The sequence below is a fragment of the Solanum lycopersicum genome, chromosome 9 (assembly GCF_036512215.1).
Source record: "Solanum lycopersicum chromosome 9, SLM_r2.1".
In the NCBI taxonomy this organism is placed as follows: domain Eukaryota; kingdom Viridiplantae; phylum Streptophyta; class Magnoliopsida; order Solanales; family Solanaceae; genus Solanum; species Solanum lycopersicum.
The window spans coordinates 37,442,647-37,459,428 of record NC_090808.1 but is presented as its reverse complement, the minus strand read 5'-3'; the positions used below and the strand labels follow the sequence as shown (position 1 = coordinate 37,459,428).

Sequence of the window (16,782 nt, the reverse complement as noted above, 5' to 3'; positions counted from 1 at the left end):
ACACTTCAACTCTTGGAATATGGGTACTGGGATCACTTCTCTGAAATTCATGACGAACCTGAAGGATGGACCGCCATAGACATGACGGACCTTCACAAGCTTCGTAACCCCACACTTGGTTAGACTTCCCCATCTTCCTTCAGCAGCTGCACTACACTTCCACCTACGGACCGTCACAAGCACGAAGGACCGTCATAAGCTTCGTAGGTGGTCTCGTCTGCATTTCATCGCTCAAAATCTCTGTATTCATCTTTGGACAGATTTCCTGCAAAACAAAGATAAACTTATATAAAAATTAGCACCCAAAAGGCTTTTGGACACACTAAACTGAAGTAAAAAAGTATTAATTATACTGTGAAACCATGATATATCACTCATGCCTCCACACCATACTTATTTGGAATATAGGTTCTTTGAGATTAAGTATATTAAGTTACTTCAAGATTCCTTGTCTTTAATGTTATTGTTTCGGAAGGTGACACTCCGATCCCATAATACCGTGTCGGAACGTGACACTTCGGTCCAATAATACCGTGTCGGAACGTGACACTCCAATCAAATTATCTCATTATTTTATTTCATAAAGCCTTCTTTATTCAAGGCGTCATTTTAATCGAGAGTGTTTAAGATTAGATTTTCAACAATCTCATAATTTTTAGGCCAACCACAAACCACATAATCAAGACATATAACTACATCATCAAGACATATAATCACACAATAAGGTACATATGAGACTTTACAATATCACTCAATACATATCAATCGCTAGTTAGAGTTTATCTATCAAATAGAAATAATCTATAACCTACCTCCCCGAAGAACCGAAGTCAGAAACTATTTCTCCAATGCTTTCCTTTCCTTATTGCCTCTAAACCTTTCCAATCTATCAAGTGCCTATATGCATAATGTGTGAGTTGACAATCCCATAAACACTCAGATTATTCTGTGTCTAACCTATACTCATCAATTCACCTAATTCTATAATCATTTTCTTAAAGTTCAAACCTAAGAGTAAGTCTTTATTCGTCCAATTAACATAATTTTAATGAAATTAAATCAATTGGATACACCTAATATTAATTATCTATGTCAATATATCTAAACATTAATAATAATGTGATAATTATAAGAATTATCCAATTACTAATCATTTCAAAAAAAACAAAATCTTTAAACATCCAGAATACATATGCACCATGCATCTTCCATAAAAGAACGAACCAAAACAATATCTAATATTAGAACTCGGCTACTATGCATGTAATCACTTCTACCATCTGTTGATTCTCTTTAAATACTTAACCCATCATAGGTATAAGCCATGCTACACATGAGCATCTTTCAAATGACAATTCAATTTCTTCTAGAAAAAATTTGCAACACTAATTCCAACCCCATCCTTGAACTAATTTGCAATCTTTAGTAGTATAGCATACGAATAGAATTGAATATTTCATTCTCTACTAACAAAATAGTAATATGGAATTTCCCAGCACCTGTTACTAAACCAAACTGTAAATACACTTCAATTTTTATACAATTAACTCAAAATTGATAAACAATTCTTATGTTAACTATTGATCACTAATGGTGGTCAACCTTCCAATCATAAACTATTCATTCGTTGGCTAAATTTTATCTCCACAGCCACAAAAAAACCCACTAACCTATGAGTAATAATTCACACCTACATAAAAAACACGTAAGTAGAAAAACCTATGAAAATTCTAACTTGAAGGCTGCCGGGATTTCCTTTCATTTAACCCGTTGTTTTCCACTTTCCTTCTTTTTCTTTCTTCTACAGATTATCTCATACCCTAACTATTATATGGCTATTTATAAAAGTGTTAAAGTGATCTAATATTAATTTTAATATTATTTTCTTTAACCTCCACCTAAATAAATTATTAAAACTACCCCACAAATTTCATAATCATAATTATGAATAGTCCAAAACACCAATTTAAATCTATCGAAAAGTATTTTCTGATATATAAAGTTCTAGTGCTCAAAATGACCGAAAATGGTCGTTAAAATAGATACCAACTTTCCCATCGTTCGTCCTCGAACGATCATAGGAAGAGAGGTGAGGGAGAGAAAGAGTACCTGAATATATAAAAAGATGTGGATATCTTTCTTGAATATAAACCTCACTCTCCCAAGTCGACTATTTAACTAGCCGATTCTTCCACTGAACCATGATAGATGCATTCTCCTTTGACCTCTACTTGCGGACCTCCCCATATAGAATAACAATAGGTTCCTCCTCATAAGAAATGTTTTCATTAAGAATAACAGAATCCCAACAAACAATGTAGTTTCCATCACCATCGTATTTTTTCAGCATAGACACATGAAATACCGGGTGCACTCCTGACAGTCCTCGAGGTAAGGCTAATTCATAGGCCACCTCCCCCACGCGCTTAAGTACTTCAAATGGTCCAATATACCTCGGACTTAGCTTACCTCTCTTACGAAACATCATCACAACCTTCATGGGTGAAGCCTTCAACAAGACTTGTTCACCCTCCATAAAATCCAAGTCTCTAACATTTCGATCTACACATTCCTTCTGCCTACTCTGAGTTGCTAAAAGCTTTTCTTGATTAAATTTCATTTTCTCTAATGATTCCCTCAGAAGATCAATACTCCAAGGTCTAACCTCTAATGCATCAAACCACCCAATGGGGGGCGTACATCTCCTCCCATACAATGCCTCAAATGGGGCAATATCAATACTCGAATGATAGTTGTTGTTGGACGAAAACTCTGCTAAGGGTAAGAATTTATCCCAATGACCACCAAATTCTATCATACATGCAAGAAGCATATCCTCCGACACCTGAATCGTTCCCTCAGACTGACCATCGGTCTGAGGTTGAAATGCAGTACTAAGATCCTGCCTAGTATCTAATTCAGCTTGTAATGTTCTCAAAAACATAGAAGTAAATTGCGTACCTCTATGTGATATGATGGAAAGTGGAACTCCATGCAATCGAACAATTTCCGAGATATATAGAGTTTTGCTAACTTCTCTGTATTGTAAGTCATCTTCACCAGAATAAAGTGAGTAGACTTTGTTAACTTGTCAACAATTACCCAAATAGAATCAAATTTACCCGAAGTCTTTTGAAGAACAACTACGAAATCCATTGCAATTCTTTCCTACTTCCATTGAGGAATGCGAATTCTCTGAAATGTCCCTCCAGGCCTTTGGTGTTCATAATTTACATACTGAAAATTTGGTCATTGGGCAACAAAATCCACAATGTCACAACTTCATTCTACTCCACCAATAATGTTGCCTTAAATCACGATACATCTTGGTTGCACTAGGATGTATAGAATACCTCGATCTATGAACCTTTGTAATAATAGTTTGAGTAAAATCATCAACACGAGGCACACATACTCTTCCCTTAAATCTCAAGATGCCTTCCTCATCAATTATTACCTTTTTAGCCTCTCCTCGCAATACCATATCTCGAATTAGGCTCAACTTCTTATCAGCAAACTTCTTTCCCTTAATCTTGTCAAGAAAGGAAGATCTTGCCTCCACAGATGCCAAAAATCCTCCTTTCTCTAGTACTTCCAACCTCATAAAGTCATTAGCGAGAGTCTGAACGTCTCTAGCCAATAGGCGTCTAGAAACCTTTAAGTGGGCTATACTACCCATGCTCCTTGCTTTTCTACTTAAGACATCTGCCACAACACTAGCTTTTCCAGGGTGATATAAAATAGTAATATCATAATCATTCCATAATTCCATCCACCTTCTCTGCCTCAAATTTAAATCCTTCTGAGTAAAGACATATTTTAGACTACGATGATCTGTGTAAACTTCACACTTGACCGCATATAGCTAATGCCTCCACTACTTATATACAAATACAACTGTAGCGAACTCCAAATCATGGGTCAGATAGTTATGTTCATGCATTTTCAATTGTGTCAAAGAATAAGAAATTACATTCCTCTCCTGCGTTAGCACTGCACATAAACCAGAATAAGATGCATCACGATAAATAATAAAATTCTTACCTTCCACTTGCAAGGTAAGAATTGGTACAGTAGTCAACAAGGTCTTATGTTTTTGGAAGCTTTCTTCACATTCATCCGACCATACAAATGGAACATTCTTCTTAGTCAAATTTGTCAGCTGCAAAGCAATAGAAGAAAATCCCTTGACGTAACGACGGTAGTTGCTAGATAAGCCAACAAATATCCTTACCTTTGAAACATTTGTAGTCTTACCCAACTGTACACTACTTCAATCTTAGAAGGATCCACCATCACTCCATCCTTAGAAACCAGGTGCCCCAAGAAGGACAATGAATCTAGCCAAAACTCATACTTGGAGAATTTGGCATAAAGCCTTTTCTCCCTCAACAACTCAAATAGAATCCTCAAATTCTCCTCATGTTCTTTCTTGCTCTTTGAGTTTATCAATATATCATCAATGAATACAATAACAAAGAGATCCAGATATGGCTTAAAAATCCCGTTCATCATGCTCATGAAAGCAGCAGGGGCATTTGTAAGCCCAAAAGACATAACTAACAATTCAAAGTGCCCATACCTGGTACGAAAAGCAGTCTTTGGCACATCTTGTTGCCCGTATTTTCAATTGATGATAAACTGATCTTAAATCAATTTTAGAGAAGACACAAGCACCTTGTAACTGATTGAACAAATCATCAATGCGATGAATGGGATATATGTTCTTAATATTTACCTTATTCAGCTGCCTGTAGTCTATGCACATCTGAAAACTTCTAACTTTCTCTTAACAAATATCATAGGAGAACCCCAAGGGGACGCACTCGGTCTAATAAAACCTTTACCTAACAACTCCTGAAGTTGGGCCTTTAACTCCCTTAACTCAGCTAGAGCCATTCTATAAGGGGGAAAGGAAATGGGGCGAGTAACCGGCTCCAGATCAATACAAAAGTCAATATCCCTATCCGGTGGCATACCAGGAGGGTGTGCAGGAAAAACATCCAGAAACTCTCAAACTATTGAAACATACTCAATCGAAGGTACTTCCAAAGTATCATCCCTGAGATGTGCCAATAAAGCTAAATATCCCTTACTAACCATCCTCTTAGCATGAAGAAAAGGGATAGTACGAACTGGAGGGGAAATATAGTCACCCTCCCACACTAGCGGATATGTCCCATGCTTGGGCAATGTCACAGTTTTAGCATTACAATCTAATATTGTAAAATTTGGAGAAAGCCAAGTCATACCCAGGATTACATGAAAATCAACCATCTCTAGAATAATAAAATCTACATAAGTATTGCTCCCTAGAAAAGTCACAAGGCAAGACCTATACACCTTCTAAACTATAACAGACTCACCCATAGGACTAGAGACACGAATAGACATGTCAAGCAAATCACAATATAAATCAAGACCACTAGCAAATGAGGAAGATGCATATGAAAATGTGAATCCAGGATCAAACAATACAGAATCCATGCAATCTTTGATCAAAAGAGTACATTTGATAACATCATCGGATGTCTCTACTTCAGACCTCCCGAGGAAATCATAACAATCGGCCCTATCACCTGTCTGTCCATTGACCCTACCAAGCTGCGCTGCAGTAGTTCCAACTTGCCTGCCACCCTGACTTAATTGGTGACAACAATTACCTTGGCCATCACGTCCTCCAGAATAGGGGCCTCTACCATGACCACCTCTACCTCTAACTACTGGGGGTGTGTAACTCTATTATTTCCAAATATGTCCAGCCTCTCCACATCCATGACAGTTCCTGGAGTCAAGTATAGGTCTCTGTGAAAATGACGAAGTCTGGGGATAACCTCCAAAATCAGAAAAAGGCTGACTGGTCTACGATGGACCCCAGCTGAAGCCTGCAGTGAAGACTGAATAGGACGGGCTGGGTAACCTCTTGAACTCTACCCTATGGAGTAAGAACCACTAAACTCACCTCCCTTACGGAACTTCTTAAATGTCGACGTGATGGTGATGTCGCCTGGCTTTACCCCCTCTACCTTTATAACAAAATAAACCACTTCTTGTAAGGATTTTGCAGCAGCAGCTGCCTGTAAGGCTGGGATTTGCAAATATGATCTCAATCATTTCACAAAGCAGCGAATCCTCTCTTGTGGCCTAAAGCAAAGCTGAGTGGCATACCTGGATAGTGCACGAAATTTGGCCTCATAAGCAGCAACAGACATCCTTCCTTGCTCTAGGCTCAGGAACTCATCTCTCTTACTATCCCTCCAAGTCTGGGGTATATACTTCTCCATAAATAAGCTAGAATATGATGCCCAAGTCATAGCTGGTTCCTGTGCTAGTTGACACTCAGCATACGACCGCCACCACATTTTGGCATCCCCCTGAAACTGATAGGTAACAAACTCAACACCGAATTATTCTACTATGTCCATCTTATGTAGCAATTCAAGAAAATCAACCAGAAAAGTTCATGTTGATCACCTATCATTATTGACCCTGTAGTCAATCGAGGAAACGTCCCTACTTCTAATGATGCATCCATGCCGGTAGCCACAACAACTGCATGTTGTACTCCCTGAACCTGAGGTGCTGGTGCAGAAAACACTGGAAGTGTGTGGCCCTGATTAGTGAAGATTTAACTTACTTCTAACACTATATTTACTAGCTAAATCATATTAAGTATTTCAAGAACTTAAAGACTTTCTAAAGCTAATTAGTTGAGTTTTACCTTAATTAAAACACTATATTCTTCAACATAATCAGATTAACTTATTTGGAGAACTTAAAAAATTTCTAAGTCTAATTAGATAAGTTTTAAAGTAACTTAAACACTATATTCCCTAATTAAATCAGATTAACTTATTTGAAGAACTTAACAATTTTTCTAAGTCTACTTAGTTAAGTTTGAACTTACTTCTAACACTATTAACCAACGAAATCACATTCCATGTGAAAAAAACTTAACACCTTTCTAAGTCTAATTAGTTAAGGTTTATCTTATTTCTAATACTATATTCACCACCTACATCACATTAAGTTTTGGAGAACTTAAAGACTTTCTAAGACTAATTAATTAATTTTTAACTTACTTCCAAGCATTATTCACCAACGAAATACCATTACTTATTTGAAACACTTCACAACTTTCTATGTCTAGTTAGTTAAGTTTTAACTTACTTCTTACACTATTCACCAAATAAATTTCACTTAGTCTTTGGAGAACTTAAAGACTTTCTAAGTCTGATTAGTAAAGTTTTGACTTACTTCCAAATAATATATTCACCAACGAAATCACACTACTTATTTGATAAACATAACAACTTTATAAGTCCAATTAGTTAACTTTTAACTTACGTCTAACACTATATTCACCAACTAAATCACATTGAGTATTTGGAGAACTTGAAGACTTTCTACGTCTTTTGAATTAGGTATTAACTTACTTCTAACACTATATTCACCAATTAAATAAGATTAAGTGTTTAAAGAACTTAAAGATTTTGTAAGTCTAATTAGTTAAGTTTTAACTTACTTCTAACACGATATTCACCAACTAAATCTTATTGAGTATTTGGAGAACTTAAAGACTTTCTAAGTCTAGAAAGATAAGTTTTAACTTACTTCTAACACTATTAATTAACGAAATCACATTACTTATTTGGAAAACTTAACAAATTTCTAAGTCTAATGAATTAAGTTTTAACTTAATTCTAACACTATATTCAACAAATAAATCACATTAAGTAATTGGAGAACCTAAAGACCTTCTATGTCTAATTAGTTAAGCTCTAACTTACTTCTAACACTATTCACCAACCAAATCACAGTACTTGTTTGGAAAACTTACATTCTAAGTCTAATTAGTTAAGTTTTAACTTACATCTAACACTATAATCACAAACTAAATCACATTAAGTATTTGTTGAAATTAAAGACTTTCTAAATTTGATTAGTTAAGTTTTAACTTACTTCCAAATATAATATTCACCAACGAAATCACATTACTTATTTGAAAAACCTAAAAACATTCTATGTCTAATTAATTAAGTTACTTCTAAAACCATATTCACCAACTAAATCACATTAAGTATTTGTAGAACTTAACGACTTTCTAAATCTGATTAGTTAAGTGTCAACTTACTTCCTACTACTATATTTACTAACGAAATTACATTACTTATTTGGAGAATTTAACAACTTTGTAAGTCTAATTAGTTAAGTTTTAACTTACTTCTAACACTATATTCACCAACTAAAGTATATTAAGTATTTGGAGAACTTAAAGACTTTCTATAATGACCCGCTAGGTCGTTTTGAGAACTGGGCTATCTTGACTCTTTTCGTAAAATTTAAATAGGAACTTCAAAATATTCGATAATAAAGAGTATCTAGTTGATGAAAATTTGAATAAATAATTAATATAGTTAATATTTAGTGGGCCAAATCCATAATTCATTTAATCCATTTTATACTTGACCCATGTAATTAAATTAAGTTAGAGGAAGTAGCCACTTTTAAAACATAAGTATAAATAAATTAGAAAGAGAAAAGGGCTCAGAAACTACTGACAAAGACGTGGATGACTCATCAGATTGCAGGTGAGTTGATGAAAAAAAAATTTTTGGCCATGTATGATTAAATTTCTAGGTCTCAAAAGATAAAATTGTAATATGTTAGTTGAGTTGTTAAGGAATTGGAAGTTAGCTAAACTTGGTAATGAATGTAGTGTAAGTGTGGTTTTTTTGGGGGGATTTTTGGACACACAATTTGTTGAATCAGTTGATAACTAATGATTATTATTAATTGAGGCAAGGATTAGAAGGTTGTTTAATTAATTAGTAGTAGTAAGTAGCTAATCACTTGAAGGGTTATATATGAGAGTTAATTGAAATATAGTAGCCATATATAATTTTGTTCTGTATTTTCTTTGTAGTTGAAGCTTGCTGTTACTTTGTTAATATTGAAATTATAATTGTTGTAGTTAGTGTAGTTTTGGTGAGAGATTTGAGGGTCATATTGAGGGCAGAGATGAAGTAATAATGTGAGGACTCTTGTTCTATTCCAAAGTTCTTATATATGACAAGCGTGCCTTTGTTAAATTAATTGTAGCCTGGCTACACTTTTAGGTTTCTTTATTTAATCTTATTATTCCTTGATTGGATGTTATTTGGTTACGAAAACAGTGGAAGATTTGGATTAAATAGGGAGGTGCTATACGAACTTTTTTAATTACGAGTTAGGTACAATTGGTAGATTGAGAATGTCCTGAAGCTTTGCGAATAGGGAAGGAACTATCTTGCGGATTCGTGGCAAGAATTCGGTATTTAAGGTATGTTAAGACTTTTTGACTTTGTTGAGGGATGTTTTCTAATAAAAGATTAAAATGGAATAGACAATGAGTAAGGGTGAAATATGGGGTCTTGTACCAATGGTATAACGGGCATTGGTACGAGTACCAATGTTATAACAGGGAAAATCTATTACTATAATATGGTATATTGTAATTTGAGAATGTCAAAGCATAAGGACATTATCTGAAGTGTTTAGTAACTTAGTTTCTTGTGTGTGGTTGAACCCGTATAATTGTGATGATTGAAGTGATTATATGTAGCGACATTTAATTTATTGAGATTTTGTATCATCCCTTTTGATTGATATCATGTTGTGCACATGAATTGACATGATATTGGGTATGAGTAAAGGTCTAACATGTGGAGATCATCCGTGTTGAGATCGAGTTATGTTTATGATTTGGGCACATGGAGATCGTTCGTGCGAGTGATTGGTTATGATTATAAGTTAGGCACGTGGAGATCGTCCATGTTGGGGATTATTTAATTTATGATAGTGAGTTGAGATCGTCCGCACAGACACATGGAGATCGTCCGTGTCGGTATATGGACCTCGCGAGTCCCCCATGAGTCATGAACTGTCAATGTATTTCCGAAGAGTATCATGTATATACAGTTGAGAGAGTACTGGGTATTCTGAGGTATATTATTTCATGGTGTCATATTGCATTGCATCTCATGACATCCTTCAGTATTGATGATAATGTGTTTATTTGGTTGTTGAAAGTTTCTTGATGTTTCATTACCTCTATTTCATGAAACATGACTGGTAAGTGTAAGATAGACTTCTATAATTTAAAAAGTTTATTTTTTGTATATAAACTTCTGTCACTACTTCTTTGTTGTCGGTCAATTAGATATACGAGGTATACGTGGTTTCGTACTCATACTACACTTGCTGCACTCTTTTGTGGTGTAGATTGACTTTCAATTTGGGCACGTTCTTTGAGATTGCATATGAGTTTTAATAATCTTGGAGTTATGGTGTGGTGCTTGGGATATTCTGCGGCCCACACCTTCGATCTACCTCTATTTAATAGGTTATTTTGTTATTCTGATAGGATATTTCTTATGTTTAGATTTTTATATTAGTTTGGAATTGTATCCTAATGTAGAAGATCTTGTACTTATGATACCAAATCTTGGAGTAGTTTTATTTACATTCCGCATTTATTTTGATTATTTATTATGTTAGATATTAGTTTAATACTTATCTTTTCACGTTTAAGTTGAATTGGTGATACTTGTTGGGTTGGCTTACCTATCGGTTGGGAACATAGGTTCCATCAGGACTACTGATTTTTGGATTGTGGCACTTCATAATTCTTATTAGTTAAATTTTAACTAACTTCCAAACATTATATTCACCAACAAAATCACATTACTTATTTACAAAACATAACAATTTTCTACGTTTAATCACTTAAGTTTAAATTTACTTGTAACACTATATTAACCAACTAAATCACATTAAGTGTTTGGAGAACTTATATACTTTCTAAGTCTAATTAGTTAAGTTTTAACTTATATGCAAACACTATATTTACAAACGAAATCACATTACTTATTAAGAAAACACAATAACTTTCTAAGTCTATTCAGTTAAGTTTTAGTTTACTTCTAACACTATATTCACAAACTAAATCATATTAAGTATTTGGAGAACTAAAAGACTTTCCAAGGCTATATTGTTAAGTTTTAACTTAACTAAAACACTATATTCATCAACTAAATACTATTTACTTATTTGGAGAACTTAAAGACTTTCTAAGTCTAATTAGTTATGTTTTAAATTATTTCAAACACATTCACTAACTAAACTACATTAAATTATTTGAAGAACATAAGAATTTTTCCAAGTCTAATAAGTTAAGTTATAACTTACTTCTAACACTATTCACCAACGAAATCACATTACTTGTTTAATAACCTTAACAACTTTCTAAGCCTAATTAGTTATGTTTTAACTTATTTCGAATACTATATTCACCAACTACATCACATTAAGTATTTTGAGAACTTAATGACTTTCTATGTCATATTAGTTAAATGTCACGCCCCGAGCTAGCCTTGAGACGCGGACACGTAACCTAGAACCACAAGTGATCCTAATCTAACCCTACTGGCATGATCATGAGCATATTAAAGATAATAAATTATTGCGGAAGTAAACCATACTTAAAATGAAAAGATGGGGAATACCCATATTCTATAATTAAGATATTTGAAAACAATGAGTTTAATTCAAAAGAAATATTAACTCAATACTAAGTTAAATCTAACAATGTCTAAAAATAGCCTGTAAACTAGACTAAAAATACTGGGACAAGCCCCAGCTAAATCTAGCAAAAACTGAAACTAAATGACTAAACTCTGTGACGACTCACTAAGACGGACCGTCGCAGTCACGACAGCCTGTCACAGACTGCGTAACCCTGACTGGGTCGGATTTCTGTTAAATGTTTTAAGGGGCGTTTTGGACTATTCTTGCTTATAATTATGAAGTTAGTGGTTTAATGTTAATAATTCAATTACATGGGGGTTAAAGGAGATAACCTTGAATTAATTAGTAGGTTACTTTTGTCATCTTTTATACCTAATTATATGCTAATTAGGGTAAAAGAAAAAGGGTTGGAATAAGAAAAATAGAAAGAACAGAGAGAGGGAGAAACGATCGATCAAGAAGAGAGAACGAAGAGGAAAGCAAAGCTTTGGGAAAAGTAGATTTCTTGATCACGAATTCTCGGTGGAGGTAGGTTATTGTTTTTACGCTATTTCATAGTAAACTCCTAATAGCGAATGATATGTGTTGGGTAGTATTGTAAAGTCTTCAAAATGCTTGTTTTTATGCTTGCATGATGTGATTATGTAATTGTAATGAGTTGGAAAGATAAGGTTGTGAAGCTTAAACCTAAAACCCTCACTGATAATGATGATGCCTTGGTATAAAATAAGGCTTGATGAACTAAAAGAATGAGGTTAGGGAATTGGGTGTCACGAACTGACACGTAGTATTAGGGGACCGGTTGTCACGAATCGACACGTAGTATTAGGGAATCGGGTGTCACGAACCGACACGTAGTATTAGAGGATTGGGTTTCACGAACCGACACGTAGTATTAGGGAATCGGAGTGTCACGTTCTGACACCAGGATGGTAAAAATAATGAATCTTGAAGGATGTTAATATACTCAATTTAATGAACCTATTTCCCAAATGGGTATGGTATGGAGGCTTGTGTCCTCATGGGTGTACTTGACGTTATTTATCAATGGTTGTTGCACATTGTTGTTGCAACCTATTGAGTATTGTAGTTGATATTATGATATTATCTTATATATATATTTTTTTCTATTTTGAGTTGGCCGATGATACCTACTCAGTACTTATGTTTGTACTGACCCCTACTTGTATGTTTTCTTTTTGTTAATTGTGGAGTGTAGCAAATGTCTCATCATCTTCTACTCAACTGCAACTCTAGCCAGTCTTCATCACGTAAGATTTCAGGGTTAGCTAATGCTTCTAGCTCGGACTGGATCTTCTTCTTCATGTCTTGATGCCTTGAAGTTCCGGCATGGACTAGCTTTTTAATTAATTTAGCTTCTTAGATACTCTTAGATTTAGTAATTTGAGGATAGTTGTTCTTGTGATGATGACTTCCAGGTTTTGGGATAGAAATTGATACATTTTAGTAGTTATTTACTTGATTTCATTAATGAGTTTTAAGTCTTCCGCATTATATTTTGTTCATTAATGTTGAATGTAGGGGTTTGGATTGGTTCGTTCGTTCACATAGGAGGGTAAATGTGGGTGCCACTCACGACACTTTTTGGGTCGTGACAAACTTGGTTTAAATGCATTAGGTTCGTTGGTCTCATCACACAAGAACGAGTCTAGTAGAGTCTTGAGGAACGGTAGGGGGACGCCTTTACTTTTATTTGAGAGGCTATAAGACTATAGGAAATTTCCGTTCCTTCTTTCTTTCTTTCGTGCTATTACTTGGGTCCAATTGGTATCTCGGTGATACAAATTGGTATCTGAACATCTTCACTCTATTTCGCAGATGGTTAGAACTAGAGCAACAACCGCGCCAACACCAACACCGGCAAGACAAGATGCGTCTGAGCTAGCCACTGAGACTATAACTAGAAGAGGAGCAGTGGAAAGAGGCCGCGGTAGAGGTCGCGGGAGGACGTCCTCTAGAGGAAGAGGACAAGCACCTGGCCCATCAGGTACTAGGGCAGTGACTCCTCCACCGACTGAGGAAGTGTTAAGAGAGGGTGAGGAAGGGGAAAATGAGCAAGTGCAGAATGAGGAATTACCACCCCAACCTACCCCTGAGATGATCAACCAGGTTCTTGCCTATCTTAGCGGTTTACTTGATCAAGCCCAGACACCTCTAGTGTTTTCTGCACAAGTACCCCAGGTTCCGGAGGTACAACATGCAGCTACTGTGGCTCCCCGCATGGATGCCTCATTGGAAATAGGCACGTTTCCTCGGTTGAATAAAGGGCCTATGATTACAAGTGATCAACATGAAATTTTTAGTAAGTTCCTGAAATTGAAACCTCCAGTCTTCAAGGGTGCTGAATCTGAGGATTCCTACGATTTTCTAGTCGACTGTAATGAGTTACTACACAAGATGTGGATAGTAGAACGATTTGGCGTCGAGTTTGTGACCTATCAATTTCAAGGGAACGCCAAAATGTGGTGGCGGTCACATGTGGAGTGTCAACCAACAGAGGCACCACCTATGACTTGGGCATCATTCTCTAGTTTATTTATGGAGAAGTATATACCCCATACTTTGAGGGATAGGAGGAGAGATGAGTTTCTAAGCCTTGTGCAAGGCAGGATGTCGGTTTCTACTTATGAGGCTAAGTTTCTTGCACTCTCCAGATATGCCACACAGCTTTGCTTCAGCCCACAAGAGCGGATTCGCCGTTTTGTGAAGGGGTTGAGGTCATATTTGCGGATTTCAGCCTTACAGGTAGCTGCTACGGCAAAATCCTTTCAGGAAGTGGTAGACTCTGTGATCGAGGTGGAAGGAGTGAAGCCAGATGATTTCACCATGGCATCAGCAACTAAGAAGTTTTGTAAAGGAGGTGAGTTTATTTGTTCTTACTCTAGAGGGCAAAGTTCAAGAGGTTATCCAGCCCGACCTATTCAGTCCTCACTACAGGCTGTAGCTGGGGGTCCACCGCACACCGGTCAACATTTCACTGAGTTTGGAGGTTATCCCCAGACTCCGTCGTTGTCACAGAGACCTATGCTTGAATCCAGAGAATTTTATGGATGTGGAGAGACTGGACATATTAGGAGGAATTGTCCAAAACAGAGTTACAGACCCCCAATAATCAGAGGTAGAGGAGGTCATGGAAGAGGCCGTTATTCGGGAGGAAGTGGTGGCCGAGGTAATGGTGGTCATCAAAACGGCCGGGGTGACGGGCAAAGTAGGACTTCTGCAGCGCAACATGTAGGGCCAACGGGCAGACAGGTGATAGATCCCATTGTTATGCTTTCCCTGGATGATCTGAAGCGGAGACATCTGATGCTATCATCACAGGTAATCTTTTGGTTTGCGATTGCATGGCTTCTGTATTATTTGATCCTGGATCCACATTTTCATATGTATCTTCCTCATTTTCTACTTGTGTTAAATTACATTGTGAATTGCTTGACATGCTTATTCGTGTTTCTACTCCGGTTGGTGAGTCTGTGATAATTGAAAAGGTGTATATGCCTTGTCTTGTAACGTTTATGGGGAGCAATACTCATGTAGACTTTGTTATATTAGAAATGGTTGATTTTGATGTAATTCTGGGTAAGACTTGGCTTTCTCCAAACTTTGCAATCTTAGATTGTAATGCTAAGACTGTGACGTTATCCAAGCCTGGGATAGATCCGTTAGTGTGGGAGGGTGACTACACTTCCAATCCGGTTCGTATCATCTCCTTTCTATGTGCTAAGAAAATGGTTAGTAAGGGTTTATTAGCGTTCTTGGCACATCTCAGGGATGATACTACCCAAGTACCTTCAATTGAGTCGGTTTTGATAGTCCGAGAGTTTCTGGATGTGTTTCCTGCAGACCTTTCTGGTATGCCCCCGGATAGGGATATTGAATTTTGCATTGATCTGGAGCCGGGTACTCGCCCCATTTCTATACCCCCTTATAGAATGGCTCCTGCTGAGTTAAGAGAGTTAAAGGCCCAACTTCAAGAATTTTTTGTAAAAGGATTTATTAGACCAAGTGCATCCCCTTGGGGTGCTCCCATTTTGTTTATGAAGAAGAAGGATGGAAGTTTTCGGATGTGCATAGACTACAGGCAACTAAATAGAGTAACTGTTAAGAATAAGTATCCTCGTCCTCGCATTGATGATTTGTTCGATAAGTTACAAGGTGCTTGTACCTTCTCAAATATCGACTTGAGATCTAGTTATGATGAATTGAAAATACAGGTAATGGATGTGCCCAAGACTACTTTCCGGACCAGGTATGGGCATTTTGAGTTCTTAGTAATGTCTTTTTGGCATACGAATGCCCCTGCTTCTTTCATGAGCTTGATGAATGGGATTTTTAAGCCATATCTGGATCTCTTTGTCATTGTATACATTGATGATATACTGGTGTACTCAAAGAGCAAGAAAGAACATGAGGAGCACTTGAGAATTGTATTGGAAATGTTGAGGGAGAAAAAGCTTTATGCCAAATTCTCCAAGGGTGAGTTTTGGCAAGATTTTTTTCCTTCATAGGGCATGTAGTTTCTAAGGAAGGAGTGATGGTGGATCCATCTATGATTGATGCACTGAAGAGTTGGGAAAGACCTACTAATGTTACAAAGGTAAGGAGCTTTGTTGGTTTAGCTAGCTACTACCGCCGATTTGTCAAGGGATTTTCCTCTGTTGCTTTCCAATTGACAAATGTGACTAAGAAGAGTGTCCCATTTGTATGGTCGGACGAGTGTGAAGAAAGCTTTCAAAAGATCAAGACTTTGTTGACAACTGCACCAATTCTCACCTTTCCAATAGAAGGTAAGAACTTCATTGTTTATTGTCATGCATCTTATACTGGTTTGGGTGCAGTGCTAATGCAAGAGAAGAATGTAATTGCTTATGCTTCGAGGAGATTAAAGGTACATGAACGTAATTATCTGACCCATGATTTGGAGTTGGCTGCGGTAGTGTTTGCATTAAAGCAATTGAGGCACTATCTATATGGGGTTAAGTGTGAAGTGTACACGGATCATCGTAGCCTATAGTATATCTTTACTCAGAAAGATTTGAATTTGAGACAGAGGAGATGGATGGAACTAATGAAGGACTATGATATCACTATCCTATATCATCCGGGAAAAGCTAATGGTTTTGTAGATGCTTTAAGAGGAAAAGCAGGGAGCATGGGAAGCCTAACCCACTTGCAGGTTTGTAGACGCCCATT

General features: G+C 36.5%; 1 protein-coding gene across 1 annotated transcript; it reads right to left on the bottom strand.

The window, feature by feature from the left end:
• Positions 1–224: 224 nt before the first annotated feature.
• LOC138338497 (uncharacterized) lies at positions 225–4,557 on the bottom strand. Its single transcript, XM_069289463.1, has 4 exons — positions 4,258–4,557; positions 3,354–3,802; positions 2,470–3,038; positions 225–265 (listed from the first exon to the last, which is right to left on the bottom strand). The coding sequence occupies exons 1-4, from the start codon at positions 4,555–4,557 to the stop codon at positions 225–227; spliced, it is 1,359 nt and encodes a 452-aa protein (XP_069145564.1).
• Between the last annotated feature and the right edge of the window lie 12,225 nt (positions 4,558–16,782).

Coding starts and splice junctions, on each gene's coding strand:
- LOC138338497 (XM_069289463.1), bottom strand. CDS start 4,557: ATGTCTTTTGGGCTTACAAATGCCCCTGCTGCTTTCATGAGCATGATG. Junction 3,803..4,257: donor TTGAAGTAGTGTACAGTTGG/GTAAGACTACAA, acceptor GTCTTTACTCAG/AAGGATTTAAATTTGAGGCA. Junction 3,039..3,353: donor ACAAAGGTTCATAGATCGAG/GTATTCTATACA, acceptor CTTACAATACAG/AGAAGTTAGCAAAACTCTAT.